The sequence below is a fragment of the Lates calcarifer genome, linkage group LG12 (genome assembly GCF_001640805.2).
Source record: "Lates calcarifer isolate ASB-BC8 linkage group LG12, TLL_Latcal_v3, whole genome shotgun sequence".
Lineage (NCBI taxonomy): Eukaryota > Metazoa > Chordata > Actinopteri > Centropomidae > Lates > Lates calcarifer.
Window position 1 is genome coordinate 22,733,989 of NC_066844.1, and position 18,604 is coordinate 22,752,592.

The window sequence follows — 18,604 nt, forward strand, 5'->3', positions numbered from 1 at the left end:
GTCAAGTGCAACAGCACAAGAATAGTATTTACAATTTACAATAAATTATCATGTTTTGTTGCAATTAAAGGTTATGAATCATCTCCACTATATGAACGTTGTATATAGACAGTAGAAATGTGTTTTCTACTTTCACTTATGACATATGAAAACACTTAAATTAAAACTGTGATCATTCCTTAAAAGTGGCACCTATTATATTACAGTCCAAGTAATGCATATCAAACATTAACATACAGTAGATCTTACCTAGTAAATGAATACAGCCAAACTGAACTGTTCACATTTTAATCGTGAAAGCATGAAGGCATTCATCACATGAATGACAGTCTTAACAATAACGTACTTAGAACAGTATATCTGAAATGTAAAACAAAAAACAGCTTCAACACAGAAAGCAGCTCGTATGAATACAAACACATTTTTTTAAATGAAACACAAAGTGAACACTTTTAGTGAGCTTAACCCTCTTCCTGTCTCACAGGTTTGAGAACAGAGGCTCAGAAATACAGGCATGCTACAGGTTGTGCATCTGACGGATGTTTAAGGTGTCTCGCAGCATCAGGTCACGGAGTCGCCAAAGTGCATCTGCCATTGTCTTGTGGGCCCCCTTACTCTTCAGCCAGTGGGAAGGTAGTCTGCTCTCTTGCTCTTTTGTCAGGCGTACATCTTGTTTTTGAACTGAAAGTGTAAAAATAAGAACTTGTTGTTGCTTATCATCTTTAAAGTGAGTGTGAGAGAATTATATGTTACTGATAAAAGCTGGACAAGCATGACCCAAAAATACAGACATCTCCAGCTATGTCAGCCTGTGTCACTGGTCATCAAAGTATACAATTAACCTGTGAGGGCCTGGTCCCACTTGCTAATGGTGGAGGATTCTGAATTAAGGCCCTCAATGTATCTGAGGTATGCCTCAGAGTGGAGCAGGCGCTGAGACTTGGCTGGTGGAGACACAAACACTGGGGTGGATGGCTGCTGGAGCGCAGGTTGTCCCATCTGGCCTTGTCCTGGATATGGAGGGGGTGCTTGCTGCCCTGGGCCCATCAAACCCATCTAATGACAACATGATAAGAGCTCTATTATTTCTCAGATTAAGACTGGAACTTACACTGCATTTTATCTTCATCAACATTTGATATATTTAAATTCCCAATCCACAACTGTTGTGTGTGTCCAAACATCACAAGTCACACAGTGGTTGTACATGGTCTGTGGATTAGGTGGCAACTTTTATCAAAACTGATTTGCAATGATTACTTTTCTTAGTAAAAGATTACCTGGGATCCGTGAATGTTTCCTGCTCCAGGTCCACCTCCCATGCCATTGACACCTGTAGCAATATTCAAGATCAAGACACTGTCAAAAAGTGCAGCAGGGCATTTGATACTGGTTTATATTACAAATGCTACATTAAAAGTTCAATACTAAAATGAACCAGTGTCAATCTACATTAAAAAAGTAATTTCCGGACTATGAGCCGCTACTTTTTTCACACACTTTGAAACTTGCGGCTTAAACAATGATGCAGCTAATTTATAGATTTTTACAGGTTAACAAGCTTCATGCTGCAAAAACATTTAGACACCTGCGGCTTATAGACAAGTGTGGCCTGTATATGTACTTTTTTTTTCTTTTTAAATTTAGTGGGTGCAGCTTATAGTCAGGTGCGCTCAATAGTCTGGAAATTACGGTACTTTTTTGCTCATTGGAGACACTGAATTTCTCTAAGTAACACATTACAGACAGGCCTTTTGGTAATGACCAGGAGAAACAGCCAAACCCCAGTTGAGGCTATATGCTCTCAACTGACTAGTCATCATCTTAAGGGCCACAGCCTATTGGTACAGGTATCCCCTCCAGCAAGTCAGATTGGTAGACAGGAAGCAACTGCATGGCAGGTGGGGTGGCTATGACGGCACTCTTACCAAAGTATGGCATTCCAGGGAACCCAGGCATAACGGGCAGGAGATGTTGGGGAAAGACAGGCACCCCCATGTGATGTGGTGGTATGCCAGTCATACTAACCATGCCTTCAACATGGCCCTGCGGGGGCATCATAGCTGACCTATATGCACCCATCATACCTTCTTAGGAAGGGACAGTAGTAACACAAAACAGCAACATGCATCAGTCAAACATGCAGCAGCTATTTCACTACCAAGCATTCATTAATATGTTAATAGGCTTTCATTTAATCACCAGATAATTATGATGGAGATCAATGGGAATAAAGGCCACACAGGTGATGCACAATTAAAACAATTTGGTGCACATGCACTACTCTCAAGCACTAAATCATGTTTTAGTCACACTCCTCTAATGGTGAACAGCAACCATTCCACTTTATATTCTGCATTCAAATCCTCAAAATTCATGAGTGAGTTTATTATGATGTGAAGGTTGAGAAATAAATAGTAATGTAACAATCAAGATTTGGGCCTATCAATTACATGAAATGATGTTAGAGACAACATAAAAGTAATTCACAGCACCACAACATCACAAACATGCTGACATGAGTTTGGTTAGGAAACTTAAAAAGGTGTGTAAATCTAGCAGTTCAGCTTCTTATTCCAGCCCTCTAGTGTACACTGGGGATCCATCTGCATCTATGAGGGGTTACCTGACACAGGCGTCATGCTGGGATTTAGCATCCCCATGGGGGTTGGGGGAGGCACCACCCCCATCAGTGCCCCTACTGGGGTACCTGCTCTAGGGGACGTCTGATGCTGGGACCTCTCGCGCTCCTGCTGCTCGGCCACTTTAGCTGCTCGCTCTACAACACAATAAAGGCAAGTATAGTATTTAGACTTTGTATTGTCTACAAACGAGTGGATCATTACTAGAACTGATCAGTCTGTTAAAAATTAAAAAAATGTTCTTCTCACCTTCATACTCTGCTTTCCTGGAACTCTCCAAGTTCCTCCACTCTGTTCCAACAAGGCGGCTCAGCTCCCCGAAGGAGAAGTCTGGATGCTGGGCTTTGATGACGGCTCTCATCTCGCTGCTGAACAGGATGTAGCCGCTCATGTTGATCTTCCGCTTTGATCCTTCCTTCTTTGACAGACCTTTTATGGATTTTGGTGTGGACTGCAACCAAACACAGAAGAGCTATTTACCAAATGCTACCAGATACATACTGGCTTGATAATTTAAGTCAGAATTTATTTATTAGTTATTAGTGAAATATATGCACCCTGACCTGTGGGGGAGTGTAAGGCATGATATCCATGTCACTAGACATGGAAGACTGCATCTGAGGAAGAGACTGGTCCCCTAGCTCGCCATCATCGTCCCCAAGATCCTCTAGTTCCTCATCTGTCATGTCAGCGAACTTAGCCTCCAGTTCCTCAATTTTTCTGTCCAGCAGAGGTGAGGGCTCCTTCTGGGGCACTATGAGCTTTCTGTATAAGACAATCAGAAAAATAGGCATAAACGGCTGCAAACCAGGAAGGAACAAGCAGGATTTATACACATCCACTGTGGGAGGATAAATGTGTCTGACAATATTGTTTCTGGCTTTCAAGTTTCATTGTTTGGTTATTAGGTCCTTCAGCAGAGTTAGTTGTTCTTCCTTTTCACCTGCCAACAGTGACATACACACTTAATGTACAGGTTGTTCACCTAAAGTAGTAGATTTCATCTTCCACCACCTTCCCAGAGAGTGAAAAGCGCTTAAGCCCCTTGAACTTCTTCATCTGCTTCTCACTCTCAATGTAGCGGCTCTCACAGAGCAGGACATTCTCTTCAGGAACCTCAGTTGGCCGACATGACAGGTAGTCTTTGAAGGACGATACTATACACTTTCCTGTGATGCAAAACACTGATTCAGTGAATGCAATGCAATTAAAGATTTCAGTAAACTACAAATATGTAGTTTCTGGTATTCAGTTCAACCTCGTGTACGACAGTGTACCTATGATGCAGGTCATTGGACAAGTCTCCTCCAGGTTGCTAAGGAATACTTCCTTCTTGTAGAACATCTTCGTGGGCTCATGCTCGGTTTCTTCTGGGTGGATGAAAATGGGACCAAAGAAGTAGCCTGCTCCATCTCGCATCCACATTTTCTCAATCCTGTTGAATAAATTTTTTTTTAAAAAACAGTATAAGATACACTGAAAATTAGATACCTCTCTATATTTGCAAAGAAATGACCAACACACTGTCATGCCATTGTTCCAAGCTCCCTGTGTTCCATAATCTCAAACCATAAAACATATAAAGTTCCTGTGCTCATGATTTAAGGTGTTTCTGACTGTCTTGTGAAAAGAAAGCACCGGAGGCCTTTTGCATTAAACTGTAGGTATGCCTTTAATTATGAAAATGTTTATAAAAACCAAACAAAATATCAATATTTTTAGTTTAAACTAAATGCCCTCGTCCACCACAAAGCATACACAGCCACTCAAATACACTCTAAGTATGTACTGTAAAGCATATAAAAACATTAAGTCTACCTGCCCACTCGGTGGCGCACTAATCCATGAGAACCAATGTAGACACAGTCTCCCACTTTGAGCCACAGGTTGTTGTAGCAGAGCTGCTCGTAGTACTGACATCCTGGCTCCCCATTGGTCATATCCATTGGAACGTCCTCTCTCTCCTGCAGACACACATATTAGTTTCCTGACAGTAGTCTGCAATTTTATATACATATTAAGTCCATTTTATGGAAATAACCAGCTGGTATTTACCTTGTCTACAATACTATCTGTCATTTTGTTTTCATCAGTGATCTCTGGCGGTTTCTCCTCTTGTTTGGGTGCAAACATGGATGCCACACGGACCACAGGCAGGGGCACCTCTCTGGGAACAAATCGAACTGAGCTAAGAGGCATGGTCCACATCTTGATCTTCTTGAAGGACTTGGATTTGGCAGAGTAGCGTGACTCGCAGACATATACATCCTCCGCTCTGAAGCCTTCTGGGTGAAGTTTGAAGTACTCCTTAAATGCAACACACCATAAATATTCGGTCAGCACGCACTCCAAACTGCTGCGACTCTACAGCATAGATGGAAAGTCGAGCATTTACCTTCACAAACATGACCACACATTTGCCCAGAATCTTGCTGACAGGAGCTTTGTTGTAATAGTCACTTTTAAAGACTTCCTTCTCCAAGAACTTTCGTGTGGCAAGATGAAATGTTTCATTTGGCCTGTAGAACCAGCAGCCATACAACCACTTCTCACCTGCAAATATTCAAGATGAAAAAACAGACTGAATTAGATCGGACCTCAGTGAAAAAAAAGATTATTTATAATTAGAGCTAAGGAACTGACCGGTGTCATCTTGCCAAAGGCGTTCAATGTAGATGATATGGGGCTGGAGGTTGGGCTCTGCAGGCTCCACATACACATAGTCTCCCACATGATACATACTGTCCTTGAAGCTGCAGTCCTGACTGTATGTGCGCTGCAAGTTAGACTGCCATGATCCTCCAACAGAGTCTTCCCTCTTCTCAGCTTCTGGGAATTCACAACATACTCAGTGAAACAAGGTCACAGTGTATGCTGAGATAGTGCATGAATAAGCAGAACTTCTATGTACTGTGAACTTCAACAAATATTTAACAGCATACCCCTTTTCTCCTCCTCCCTCTTGATTTTGTCCTCCTCAAACTCCTTAGGTAGCTTCTCTTTCTTCTCCTTTTCCACATCACTATGCAGATGTTTGGAGGTGTAGCTGAGAGCAGGAGACATCAAGATCTCTCCGTTCTTACACAGCTCGTCTCTAATCCGGATAAAGAACTGCTGTAGCTCAACAGCATCTTCAAAGATCTCAGAGTCAGTCCTGTAATGAACAAAATGTGTAACACTAACTTAAACTTTCTTTTAATACAATAATCCTGCATTATCAATACTGCAAGATGATTCAATGACTGATTTGGTTTTGTACATGATGGTCAACAGTAGCTCACCTATTCAATCGTCTGGCCTTTTCCAGAACTTCAAACATGTGATCCTGGAATACATCCAACCTCTTATAACGCCCTCGGTCTACATTAGTCCTGATGATCTCGAAATTGAGTGCTGGTTTCTCAGGATTTGCAGGATCCAGGGCGGGAATCTCAGCAAGTGAATCACTGTAACAACGGCCCTCGTCATCTTGGTGACTGAGCACGGAGACAAAGAGGCTGCGGATAAGTTCCTGGATGAGACGAGGCACGTCGGGCACATGGGCGTCCTCTCCTCCCTCCAGATCACGCCTGGTCTCCAGCAGCACCCTGTGCAGCACCAGAGCGTCACGGTAAATGAGAGACTCGGGTTCATTGTATGTACACGCGTTGTTGAACATGAGCACCAGGTCCTCCACTAGTGCATCCACATCTTGGTACTTATTAGCCAACATGTGGCTCTTGATCTTCTCCATGTCCACGGGTTTCTTGATGGCAATGTAGTAATCAGGCAGCTCAGCACGAGACGGCAGCCGCAGGAAGATTGTGCTGAGGCGGCGGCCCCGTTTATCAGTGTAATTCTTGACAGCCTCATAAAGCTCGTTCAGCTTTTGCTGTAAGGGTGTTAGATACTTGGATTTCTTCAGAGTGATACTGTTCTTTCCTGCAATCAAGTTAAGTGTATGTGTGTTATTAGCAACCAATCTTTTTGCTTCTTATTAGGTTACAAACCCACACATTTGCTTGGGTTTGATTTAAATGAAGTAAAATCAGCTGACATACTTATTTTCAACTTTGGGGACATCATGTCGTCATCATCAGTCGCTGGCCCAAGATCCCTGCGTCTGTCTTTCATAATCTTCTCTAGGATGTCAGCATCATTGTAGACCTTAAACACAACAAAGCGGTTCCTCATGAGGAGATCCTCGTTTCTGTAAAAACTTAATTTCAGGCTACATTTTACTTATTACTTACTTACTTACATACTTATCACTTAAAATACTTACTTAAGTATCACCTTTCAAACATTCAGTTTTCTATCCTCAGTCTATCTTATCCACTCATGGAAATTAACAATTGAAAAATTAGACCTTACCTGGGAGCCTTCCTCGTTGTAGTGTCGTGCATTGCGGAACATCAGCTTCATATCCTCCACCATTGAATCCTCAGTCATGTACTTGTCTGAGCGGATGTTGTGCTCAATGGTCCTGAGGTCCATCGGTTCCAGGATGACCTTGTAGTAGTCGGGGTAGTCCTTCTTTGAGGGCTTGACCATGAAGAGGTCACACAGTCTTCGTCCAGTGCCAGCTTCTCGCGCCTCAGTCACCGCAGCTAACAGAGCTTTCATTCGGTTTTTCTTTGTATTCTTCTTATGACTGGAAACAAAATGCAAGTCAACTGTCACTCTCCCTCCACAGACATAAAAAAGACACGTAACTTGAGAGTTGAAAAAGTAAAACGTGACAAAGTGCACCTTTTTCTTTTTGTACTACTGGTGTCAGATGTGGCAGAGGAGAGCATGCTGTCTCCATCATCGTCATCTCTCTGTAAAAGCTCCTTTCTCTTCATCTAGACAGATAACAAGTGATGTATAACTCTTGAGACCACGCACAAAAAGCAAAAAGCTCCCAGAAAATGTACAAACACAGATGCACAACTATGACAAGTGGAAGTCGGGACTGACCTGCTGAATGTGTTGGAGCTTGAGTGCACGCTTGTAGATGGAGGAGTGAGGAACATTGTAGCGTTTGGCATTCTCAAACATCAGCGTCAAATCAGAGTCAATATGCTCCACACTCTCATATTCATTGTTCTTCATCTTGTTCCTGTGGGGAATTACGGGCTCTCACATTTGGGAAGGAGGGCACAGAAATACTGTACTGTACAGTGAATGTGTGTGACGCCATAGGGGTAGAAAATGAAAAGAGAGAATGTTGGTGAAACAAAATTAAACAAATCAACGATGAAAACATTATGAAATTTTTCTCATTTCTGCTTGGGAAGCCACATTTCTAAATGACTGCCAGTTACCATTTCCACCGCAATCCCCATATCTGAGATGAATAGCTGCATTTGGATTTTATTTTTGAAAACAGTTTATATCGTAACTTAAAATTCACATGATAGGAAATCTATATTCCATGGAAAGAAAGTCACAGAATAATGGTAAAAATATGCTTTTGGAGTTGTTGTTTCTCTAAATATAGAAACTTAAATAGGTATTAAAACTCTGAATCAATACAACACCGTTTCTCATTTACTCCGTTTTTACATATGGGCCTGCCTTTTTAAATTAAAAGAATTAAGAATTCACTTCAGCGTAAAAAAAAAAAAATGAAAACATACTAAATATGTGTTGATGATGCTGTGGTAATACAAACTACGAAACAAGACAACAAGAATGCTGAATATTAAACTCATCTGGTTGTTGTGATAACAGACACATGAACACATAAAGTCAGGTCAGTTCTTTTTGTGGCATACTTGATCTGATGGAGGCAGATGGGTTGGCTAATCTGGTGGTAGTAGTCAGGGTAGTCCTTCCTGGAGGGCAGCTGCAGGAAAGGCTCAGAGATCAGCTGGCCCTGGCTGTTCCTGGCACCTCGCACGGCTTCATACAGCTGGAAGATTGGGTTACTCATGTCCATGTTAGAGGTCATGCTCTCTGCCTCAGATTCCCCCTCATCATAGTGAACAGACCCTGCGAAATATGGGGAGTTTGACACATCCATCACATCGTAGAAATGCCAGCAACAACTCACTGTACAAAGCATCTTACTCAATGCCCTGTGTAAGCACATGTCTGTTTGATTTTGATATTGAGGTAAAGATGTACCAGAGAGTATGCCTTCCTCATCACTTTCATATTGAAGAGCCATGGTGATAGCTGAGAGGCGGTCTCCCTGGGCAGACCTTCTGTTCCTGACCAAGACAGAACAAGAGGAAGAGCAACAGCATTTAAAGCAAAATATTAATTCCTACCACATTACTCCAGGTGTTGTTTCCTATGTACCTGATACGAATGCTGGACTTGATTGGCTCTCCATGTTCCATCTCAGACTTCTTTTGTGCAAAAATCTTTTTAATGGTGTTTGCATCCTGGAACACACGGGTATGTCATAGGTATGCATGTCAAATATATGTTCTGTATTGTATCATATTCTCAGTTACACACTCACCTTAAACACCTGTGATCCAGGCTCATTATAAGTTTTGGCATTCTTCACCAGCAAATCTATGTCTTTCGCCATTGCACTGACACCCCTGTAGTGGCCCAACTGAAATCAAATACATCAATTCGACATTAATCAACACAAAAATTAAGATAATAAATAATAATGCATATTTAATATAGGAGATGTAACAGCATACCTGAATCTTTTGGGCGATGATTTTCAGATCAATTGGTTCCTTAATGATGGCATAATAATCTGGGTATTGCTAAATGAAGAAAGCAAAGTACACATCAAAGCCAAGTCACTAATTTTACTGATAATATCTTATGTCATTCTGAAGGTGCTCTTACCATTTTGGAGGGAAGCTTCTGGAACAGCTCGCTGACCAGTCGGCCAGTAGGCTCGGTATAAGACACCACAGCATCAAGGAGCTGCTCAAGTATCTCTTTCAAGCAGGTAGGTGCATTCTGTCATACACAAGTAGTCACATTGTTTAAACAAGGAAATGCAGTACCATCATTGATTACATGCTCTACACTGTACATATACTGACAGATTGTCTGTTGGAGAATAGAAAATCTTCATCTGTCAGTGGTGTAAGAAAATGTGCTCTTAGTGAGGTTTTATTTTTCAATAAAATCCTTGTTACAACTGACAATATTTCAACGCAATAGGCAGTTGAGCTATGCAAATTAATGCAGCAAGGTGCTCAAAGCTGTGAGTTGAACCCACTGGTGTGACTGATTCTAGCCTAAAGATGAATCTTACTTGCAGTATGTACTAAATGAGTACACAGTAAATGAGTGTCACCTCGTCTTCAGTAGATCCTCCAGGGTTGTCTTGTGCGTCGTACCCTTCGTCATCATCCTCATCATATTCCCCTCGCTGAACAAATTCATTCTTGGTGCGCAGGTAAAGGTCCCACAGTTTACAGGCTGCCCTGTACTCAGGACTATCAGACTACACACAAGCAATACATATTCATTTTAGGTGCATAGCCTGAGCCATGTGCAGATATAATTTTATTTTCTTACCACAGACGTATACACATTTTTTTAAACAATAGAATACTTTTTTACCTTGTAATAGGTTTTTGCATTGTTAAATAACAGCTGAAAGTCACTGGTAAGTTGTTCAACATCATCGTACTCCTCCATCTTTAATTTCTGCTGGATTTTCATCATGTCAATAGGCTGAGACACCACATGGTAGTAATCCGGTTGGTTCCTGTAAGAAATGGGAACTTGTAAATTTGTCTAATGTTTGAGTTTATTTATCTGATATTAGAATTTCAGGATGATATATGCACATATCTAACGATCACTATTCACTCCCCTCACCTTCGTTTAGGGGCTCTGATGAACAGCTCGCACAACATCCTGCCCTGGTCATCCTTGTAATCTCTAATTGTGTTGTACAGTTCATGACATACAGCAATCTGCAAGGTGAGGATAAAACACTGAAAAACATCCACATCCTTTTCCTTGTCAACTACTTAATCAGTCTACGTTGTCGTACAATTCTGACAGTATGGTTTAAAAGACAGTAACTGAAATCTGTAAAATTACAGGATCCACAGTTGGTATGTTTGAGGTCCTTCTCCTCTTTCTCCCAATTGAAGACACTAACGATGAAGTTTGGCTATCGTCAAAATCTCCTCCACTCACACTGCTAGAAGGGGATGTTGCCCGTCTCCTTTTCAAGGCCATAGCGAACCCCTGAGGTAAAGACAAATTCCAATAAAGTAACAAGTATCACTGTATGGAAAATTCCTCAGATTAGAGCTATGAATTATTACACACTTGCATATTTTTCCAGCAGTATTTCAAGAATATATAAACTATAGAGACTGAATGCATAATCAGTCAGATATATCAGCTGGGTTACAACCTGTTGATACACATGACACAGAATAGTTTCTTTCTGAAAAGCAGTGGCATTCCTTAATGATTCATCACAAAACATTGTTCTGAATTTCATAGCTCTGTTGTAAAATATGACTAAAGAGCTAATTTTATGACAATTTTTAGGGCTGGCAGCACTTCTCTGTCCTACTGAGTGTGCATGCCTGCTGTGTCCGTCCACTTTGGTTGTCGCCACACTTGCAACAAGACAGAAGCTGGGTATACGAGCTAATATACAAGTGAGAAGCTGGGTATACTCATATTAGCTACAGGCATATTATCACAGCATTTGACAAAGTTTATGTTTCAAAGTATAATGAAGTGGGATATTTTAATATTGTGACATAAAATGTTGTTGTCTAAATGAATGCTGCCAAGCAATTAGATTCCTCCCTGGCAGACCACTGAAATACCTGGGGATACCAGCTCCGCTCTGACTTCCCATGCAGTCAAGAATGGATGGACATCAAAAGTTGACTTGAGGTTCAAAAATGGTCACCCTGACACACACACATCATATCTAATGCAGCAGACTACTGCAGTGAATGGGGGGCTGAATTTTCTTGGCATAACAGAAAGGAGTGTAAATAAATAGAGAAACTGGAAATAGAGAATTCACTTAAATGTGGAGAAAATTATATTGCTTTTTCTCAACTGAAACTCAAATAGCATTTTACTTATAGTTAGTGTTATACCCTAAATGACTGACAATGCCATTATAAATATTCCCATTATCTACACTGGAAACAGGGCCAAAGGGAGGGGACACATTCCATTACTGGAGAAGAAATATTATCTCACCCCATATGAACTTGTAACACTAATTAAATGCTTTACTTTAAGACCAATGGTCTCTCATATGACAACACATGACAACTTGGCAATTCAAGGCTTTTCCCCCCACGCAGACTGTTTTACACAGCAGGTTTTACACACCTTAATTTCAGTCGTTTAAGGTAGGAACCCCATCAGCTGTTTGTTATCACCTGGAATGACATTTCTACCAACAGACTAGTAGCGCTGGTATGTCTGGAGGTCTGATTAACCAAATATGCGAACAGCTCTCCCTAATGTCACCTAGCTGCACACCGCCTGCAGCCCAGTGTGCACACACCGGCACTAAGCTAGCGCACAGAGCGGCAGCTGTTCACCTACCTGACTGTCACTCAGAGCGGACAGGTACACACGGCGGCACAGCTAACGTTAGCTACAGTTAACGGTTAGCCTTCAGCATCAGTTAACGTTACAGCCGAGACAAAGGCATCACTGTAACAACGACTAACGTTACAAAGCCACCGTTAAGTGCATCGACGACACTCCGTGAAAAATATTTCCGTTTAACCCCATGTCACAGGTGTGTGCTTACCTTCTGTCGGCACGTTACTAGACCGACTAAATCTTTACCATAAAGAAAACCAATCACTTATCGATTTTAGACAGAGGGGCACAAGTGTGAAGTTAGCAAGAATTTAAGTATCACTTCCGTCTTTTCGCCTTCACAATAAAAGCGTACACTGTTTCGACGTAGTTACATGTGTGTTTTATACAACTGTAGTTATTATTTCCCCTCTTCTCGCTTTAATGTGGGATTTGTTTGATAAGCAGGTCGCATAATGGTGACCACTTTAGCATTTAAAAACCATATCCATGGCACAATTACAAAATAAAGCTAAAGCGGCGCTGATAACACAATAAGTGCAACGCAGTTCCTGTTAGATGATTTCAATTTTACACATATTACTCTCGCCATTAAACCTCTGGTTTAAGCTGAACAAAAGCTATTCATCTTTCCTACCTATCTAAATCTTCACTCTCATCTGGTCAAACAGTCACTGTCACAGACATGAACCCTGTTTTACATCCTACCATACTGTGCCATGGCTCATTTTGCCACCTTCACCATCATTAACATTACTCATGCTAGAATAATGTGACCAGACAGGCAGCAGTTTTTGCGGGTAGAAGGCTTATTTCCAACGCCTATGTTGTTCTTGAGTGTTTGATTTTTACACATTCAATTCTGTCTTTTCTTTTTTTCGCTTACATTTTCTGTAATAAGCATGTCACCAAATACATTCTGAAAATGCACAATGACTATAAAAGGACACTTGGGATGTCAAATGTTCCTCTCACTGAACTCTGAGGTTAATCAGATTTAAAGCTGTATCTGAAAAAAATAAGGCTTTAAAATATGCTGTCTGTCCCTCTTGTGACATTTTGTAAATCAGGTGGTGCACTAGGAGTATAACGGTGGTATGTGATTTGATCAGTAGTACAAAAGTTCTCCTATTGCTTTCTTTTAGAATATCATATAGCCTATTTACTATATTTCTTTTTTTGTTTCTTGGGTTCCTTGTTACCTCCATTACACCTGCCAGGCAGCCTTCAGAGGGACAAATGAATATATTATATAGTTTTCCAGTCTACCATTATGAGGATGAAGAAGAAAAAAAAGAGCAAATACTATAGACTACATGACAGGATAGCATCCCAGTGATGTTAAGGGATTCTGTGGACAAGCAGAAAATGGTTTGATGGTTTTGGGGATAACAGGATTACTGGTGGAAAATTGGGAGATAATGGACAATGAATTAATCAGTCAGTCATGCAACAATGAGGGCGCCAGCCAAAAGAAAACTGTGACAATGAGCAAGACAAAGGATGGCGTTAGATTTTTGAGGAAGTACCAGACAGGAACCACACACTGGAGGAGATAGTCACTTCCAAGTACTTAACAAAAAAAAAAAAAAAAGAAAGAAAAGAAAATTCCTTTCATTCTATCATGCTCCCTTAAAGACGGTTCATAATTGACACTCCTACAGTCTTGGGCAGGTTATACCACATTTCTGAGATATGAGCAATTCTATAATTGACAACAAAAATATAGCCTATACTTTACGACCATGTGTCACAACATCCTATTAAAAAGGCCAGAGAAAGACTGTAGCACCATTTACCATCAGGGAAATGTATGAAGTCAAGTCAAGGAATGATATGGGTCAATTGAGCTTTAAGGGTCATTCAGTTTGCTTAATAGAAAGTAGTATAAAGTACTGTGTTGAGTTAACAAGCTGATGTGTCACTGGATCACATCAAACTGGAAATTGTCCTTTGAGGGGTGTTTAAAACAAACAAAACTGATACTGCCTGATGTTCCTGTTGCTATAAAACATGAAATGTGGTGTATTCATGTAGCCTAAATCTGTGAGCAGAGCAGTCTGATTGAACTGAGTGAAAGAGATTACTGGAATAGGTCAAAGACAGTTTGTCTCAGTGGAGATACAACTGTTTTCCACAGCACAGCTACATTTCCTGGTGAAGACCTGTAACCAAGTAGCCTAGGTACAAGTACACAAATGAATGAGACCACAATGTAAAATCTTTGTCAACAGCCTAGATGGGGGCAGCAGGGACCTCTATCTAAAGTTAAATTAGCTTTTAGTGTTTTTATCCTGTGTCATACTTCAGTTTCATGCACAACACCTTGTCTGTCTCACATTAAATTTGTATTTTGATTAAAGTCCATTTTTATTTAATCATAATAAATTTGGCCTAAAATAACCATGTTCTAAATTGGACTGAAAGGTTTTGTTTTGGTTTGCTTCTTTTCTTTTCACAAATGAATCAAATCAAATTAATGAGACTGACTGCTCCTGAGGATGGCGGTAGTGTCGCTTCCGCAAACCCTCATATTAGGAGAAGAAGAAGACGAGAGGCGGGGAGGCTACATCAGCGAAGAAGAAGAGACCCGGAGCAGGAAGTGTATGCTTCTCGGTCCCATGCGTTGCCGTTCACTTGTTCATTCATTTTTAAAACGACAACTTTGGCAACCATACACACTGCAGTCTTTCTACGGCTCACTGACATAATTGTGTTTTCAGGATACGTCAAGTTAAAATCCCTCACAGACTCAACAAAAACGAAAACAGCAACGCTAGCTAGCTAACGTAGAAATCGCGCTAAAGTTGTTTGCCGAAATCACAGCAAGTCAAGTGCGGCACCTGAATGAAAAGTGCAGTTGACACAAGCATGATCAAGGAGAACCGATGGAACATACCCCCCAATGCTCCAGCATGCATGGAGAAGCATCTCTGCTCGGCGCAATACAGAGCAGGTAGGTCAACACGGCGGGCTAGCTGAAGGTTACACAGGTAAACACGTGGTGCCGCTAGTTGGTTGTTATTAGTCTGAGTCTGTTCACAGCTTTACTGAGGTGCGAGGGTCTTCAGGTAAATTTGAGTTATATACACCTGAACGAAATGTTAAATAAATTCCATTTTTATTTACAGAAGTGGTGCACATGCTCAGCACGGCTCTTTACTTTTTGCTAACGTCTTATTCTCTGGTTTTCTCTGTTCTCAGATGGCACCCTGCTGCTTGGTGCCTCCAGCCTCACTGGCAGGAGCTGGCAGGGATCAGTGTGGATCTACAGTGACCCCGAGCAGGCCCCCAATGAGGGATTCTGCAAAGCTGGCGTGCAGACTGAGGCTGGTGTCACAGATGTCAAATGGGTGTCAGAAAAGGGTGTTGTTGTTGCATCAGACTCAGGTAAGAAGCACTTTCACAACAGTAACTGTGTGAATCAAGCTCTGGGCGTCAGACTTGAAATGGCAAACTGGATTTGTTTGCCTGTGCAGGTGCCTTAGAGCTCTGGGAACTAGCAGAGGATGAGCGCCTGCTCATGAATCGCTTCACCAAACATGAGCATGACCACATTGTCACCACAGTGAGCCCCATAACTGGAGCAAGCAGTGCTGTCACTGGCAGCATGGACTGCAGGTTAGACAGTATTTTACATTGATAACAAAAACAATTTCATGAAGTGTCACTGCTAAGTGAAACTCAGTTTTCAACTCCGGCGTTATGGTTTTACTTTTACATCCCACTCTCATCTCAGATTATCTTTTTCCCTTCCTTCACTACAGAATTAAAGTATGGGATCTCAGTCAGGAGACAGTTGTCACTACCTACAGTGGTAAGAGAATATTTCAAAACTCAAAGCTGAATTTTGAAAACCAAATCAAATTATATTTATTACATCATATTGATTTCATCCAATTTCATATTTACCACTAAGTAGAGATCACTCTATTAAAATTAAGTAAAAATAAATCAACTATTTGTAAATCATAAGAACCGCTCCTCACGAATTACCGGTAATTAACTGCATATGTCTCTTCCTCCAGTGCACACACAGCCTGTCAGATGTGTTGCTTGCAGTCCAACAGATGAGTCTCTCTTCATCTCCTGTGGTCAAGTAAGATAATGATCAGCAGTTTGCATGAATTGTTCTGAACACACTTAACATACAGTATTGTAAATCAAGAAAGCTAAAATAAATGCTGTATATTAACAGACAGTACAGCAGTAATAAAGTTGGATAAACTGCTAAAGAGAGAGAGAACTGTAATACAAACTGTCCTCCACCCCTCAGGATGGTCGTGTGCTGATGTGGGACAGGAGGAAGCCAAACAAACCAGCAACAAGAATAGGTGAGCAGCTTTTCTCAGCTTAAGCAGTCAGGCTCAGACATTGTTGACAGTGTCAGAATTCTTGTTGTTACAGTGGAAATTAGCATCACTGACAGATAAGCATCTAGCCTTAGTAGTGGTATGTTTTGTTGATTTAACAAGCCTTGATGCATGGGACTGTTAATCCCAGAACAGTTTGTCTAGGTATATTCATGATATTACATCCTGTAAAGATATAATATATCCTCCATTGCTGTCTTTGTTCTTTTTGTCTCAGATGTAGAAGCTCCCAGCTGCTCACCAACCACTGTAGCTTGGCACCCTCACCGCAGAAGCACCATTGCTTTTGGTAAGGCCAAGCAGCAGATTATTGATTGACAGAGACAGTAAATTGGCAGTCCCTTCATTTTTATCATGCTCATTGTGTCTCAGGTGATGAGCTCGGTAGAGTGACTGTGAAGGATTTCCTGGGAACAGAGCCGACTCAGGTGGAGAACATCCATAGCCGTAGAGTTAATGCGCTCGCCTACTCCTCACATAGGTAAATCTAAATTCTTTTTTTTTTTTTTTCAATCTCACCATCCTCTCACAGGGTGCCTCTACAAAACTGTAACTCTCTTTCCATTCCAGTGCTCCCTTACTAGCTGCCGTTAGTGATGACTGCTCCCTTGCTGTTATGAACTCCGAACTGCGGGAAATGTGAGTTTTTGCACTTCATCCAAAAAACACACCTTTCATCCAAAAAACCTAGAATTTAAAAAAAAAATGGCTAATTGTACATTCCTCTGATCTAGACTGAGAGATCGACGACACCAGGACTTTGTCAAAGGTGTGTCCTGGCTCCACGGTGGCTCCAACACCCTCACAACTGTTGGCTGGGATCATCTTGTGCTTCACCACTCAGTGGGTTCAGCTGCTGAAGCTCCCAACTCCTCCTCTTAGACCCAACAGATGGTTACACACCTTGGAATAGCATGATTTACGCTTAGTAAACGTGCCCCCTATTTTTGAGGGGTGTATCTAAAAGGTTTAATCTGTCATTGAGAGGATATGAATTAAAGTATTTCATTGTCACTCCGGATATGTGCACAATATTTGGACTTTTGCTGTCCTCCACTCTCCTGGCCTTGGTGCATTACTGCTCTACTCTATGATAGTCTCTACTCTCCACTTCTCTAATACTGTATAGCATTTCTATTCACATGTCCGTACATTTGAGGCAATTCATTTGTATTGCATAATTTTACATTAAAGGCAACTTAATGTTGTGATAGCAAGAGCAGTTTGACATTTCTTTGTGTTTCCTGGAATCTACTATAGGCTGTCTACTGCAAGACTATATGAAGAAACTGGTTGGAAAGTACTTGGGATCAGAAAAGCTATACATTGTGTTCATGAGGGTTAATATAAACCTTTACCATATACTGAGAGGATATTGTCCCAGAGGTAGACACCATTTACCCACCACTGGGTCAAAGGAGGGCAGTGTCTTGTATGTTCATGTGTGACAAGTGTGGGCGGTAGGCTCAGAAGTTAAGATGATTACATTTGCGCAGTCAGTGGAACTGGCACGTAAGGTGTCACTGTTCATCTGTGGCCTGACATTGCAGACTGGATGTAAGTGCTATAATCATTTTCACATGGCATCAGCACGATGTGTTGTGTGTAAACATAACCATTGTAATTTATGTCCTTGGATGTCATGAAAACAGCATTAAAAGAAATGGAATATAAGTGAGGCCTATCATTCCATAGTGTTGAGTTTGTCACGTGTTTTAACAGAAAATTGCCTTTAGCTCGTCATTAAAATTTTCTGTCATCACCTTACCATTGTTGCATTTGGTGCTGTCACTATAAAAGCTAATCTCCTCTGTCACTGCAAATACAATAAGATAAATATTCCCCAGTTTTTAAAAGTATTTTGAGCCACAAAGCACCAACTAAAAACTGATCTCTAACCCAACTCAATATATATATATATATATATATATATATATATATACACACACATATAAAATTATGAGTTCATGTCTAACTATATGTTATTCATTTTGCAAGGGGATTTTAACATTGAGACAGAGATCTACAATGCTCCTGAATCTTTCAAGAACTTCTAAGGCCTAAGAGCATTTCAGGGGAAAAAAGTATTACAAC

General features: G+C 41.0%; 2 protein-coding genes across 4 annotated transcripts; one reads left to right on the top strand and one right to left on the bottom strand.

The window, feature by feature from the left end:
* Window positions 1–272: 272 nt before the first annotated feature.
* On the bottom strand, window positions 273–12,464 carry pbrm1 (polybromo 1). Of its 3 annotated transcripts, none has more exons than XM_051074574.1 (30): window positions 12,346–12,464; window positions 10,644–10,793; window positions 10,416–10,513; window positions 10,155–10,302; window positions 9,886–10,035; window positions 9,426–9,542; window positions 9,272–9,340; window positions 9,079–9,177; window positions 8,913–8,998; window positions 8,736–8,821; window positions 8,384–8,600; window positions 7,584–7,725; window positions 7,374–7,468; window positions 6,996–7,275; window positions 6,683–6,788; window positions 5,924–6,563; window positions 5,585–5,796; window positions 5,286–5,468; window positions 5,038–5,195; window positions 4,698–4,949; window positions 4,461–4,606; window positions 3,920–4,077; window positions 3,628–3,811; window positions 3,206–3,407; window positions 2,892–3,093; window positions 2,627–2,779; window positions 1,929–2,090; window positions 1,281–1,333; window positions 843–1,056; window positions 273–681 (listed from the first exon to the last, which is right to left on the bottom strand). In XM_051074574.1, the coding sequence occupies exons 2-30, from the start codon at window positions 10,782–10,784 to the stop codon at window positions 518–520; spliced, it is 4,917 nt and encodes a 1,638-aa protein (XP_050930531.1). In that variant the 5' UTR covers window positions 10,785–10,793; window positions 12,346–12,464; the 3' UTR covers window positions 273–517. The 3 variants fall into 3 exon arrangements, with proteins under 3 accessions (XP_050930531.1, XP_018536848.1, XP_018536847.1); XM_018681332.2 differs by having other exon boundaries at window positions 1,929–2,087; window positions 5,286–5,471; XM_018681331.2 differs by having other exon boundaries at window positions 5,286–5,471.
* Window positions 12,465–14,683: 2,219 nt separating this feature from the next.
* On the top strand, window positions 14,684–17,729 carry LOC108886456 (methylosome protein 50). Its single transcript, XM_018681333.2, has 10 exons — window positions 14,684–15,093; window positions 15,342–15,527; window positions 15,617–15,758; window positions 15,905–15,954; window positions 16,166–16,236; window positions 16,414–16,471; window positions 16,728–16,799; window positions 16,883–16,991; window positions 17,081–17,149; window positions 17,245–17,729. The coding sequence occupies exons 1-10, from the start codon at window positions 14,985–14,987 to the stop codon at window positions 17,390–17,392; spliced, it is 1,014 nt and encodes a 337-aa protein (XP_018536849.1). The 5' UTR covers window positions 14,684–14,984; the 3' UTR covers window positions 17,393–17,729.
* The last annotated feature ends 875 nt before the right edge of the window (window positions 17,730–18,604 follow it).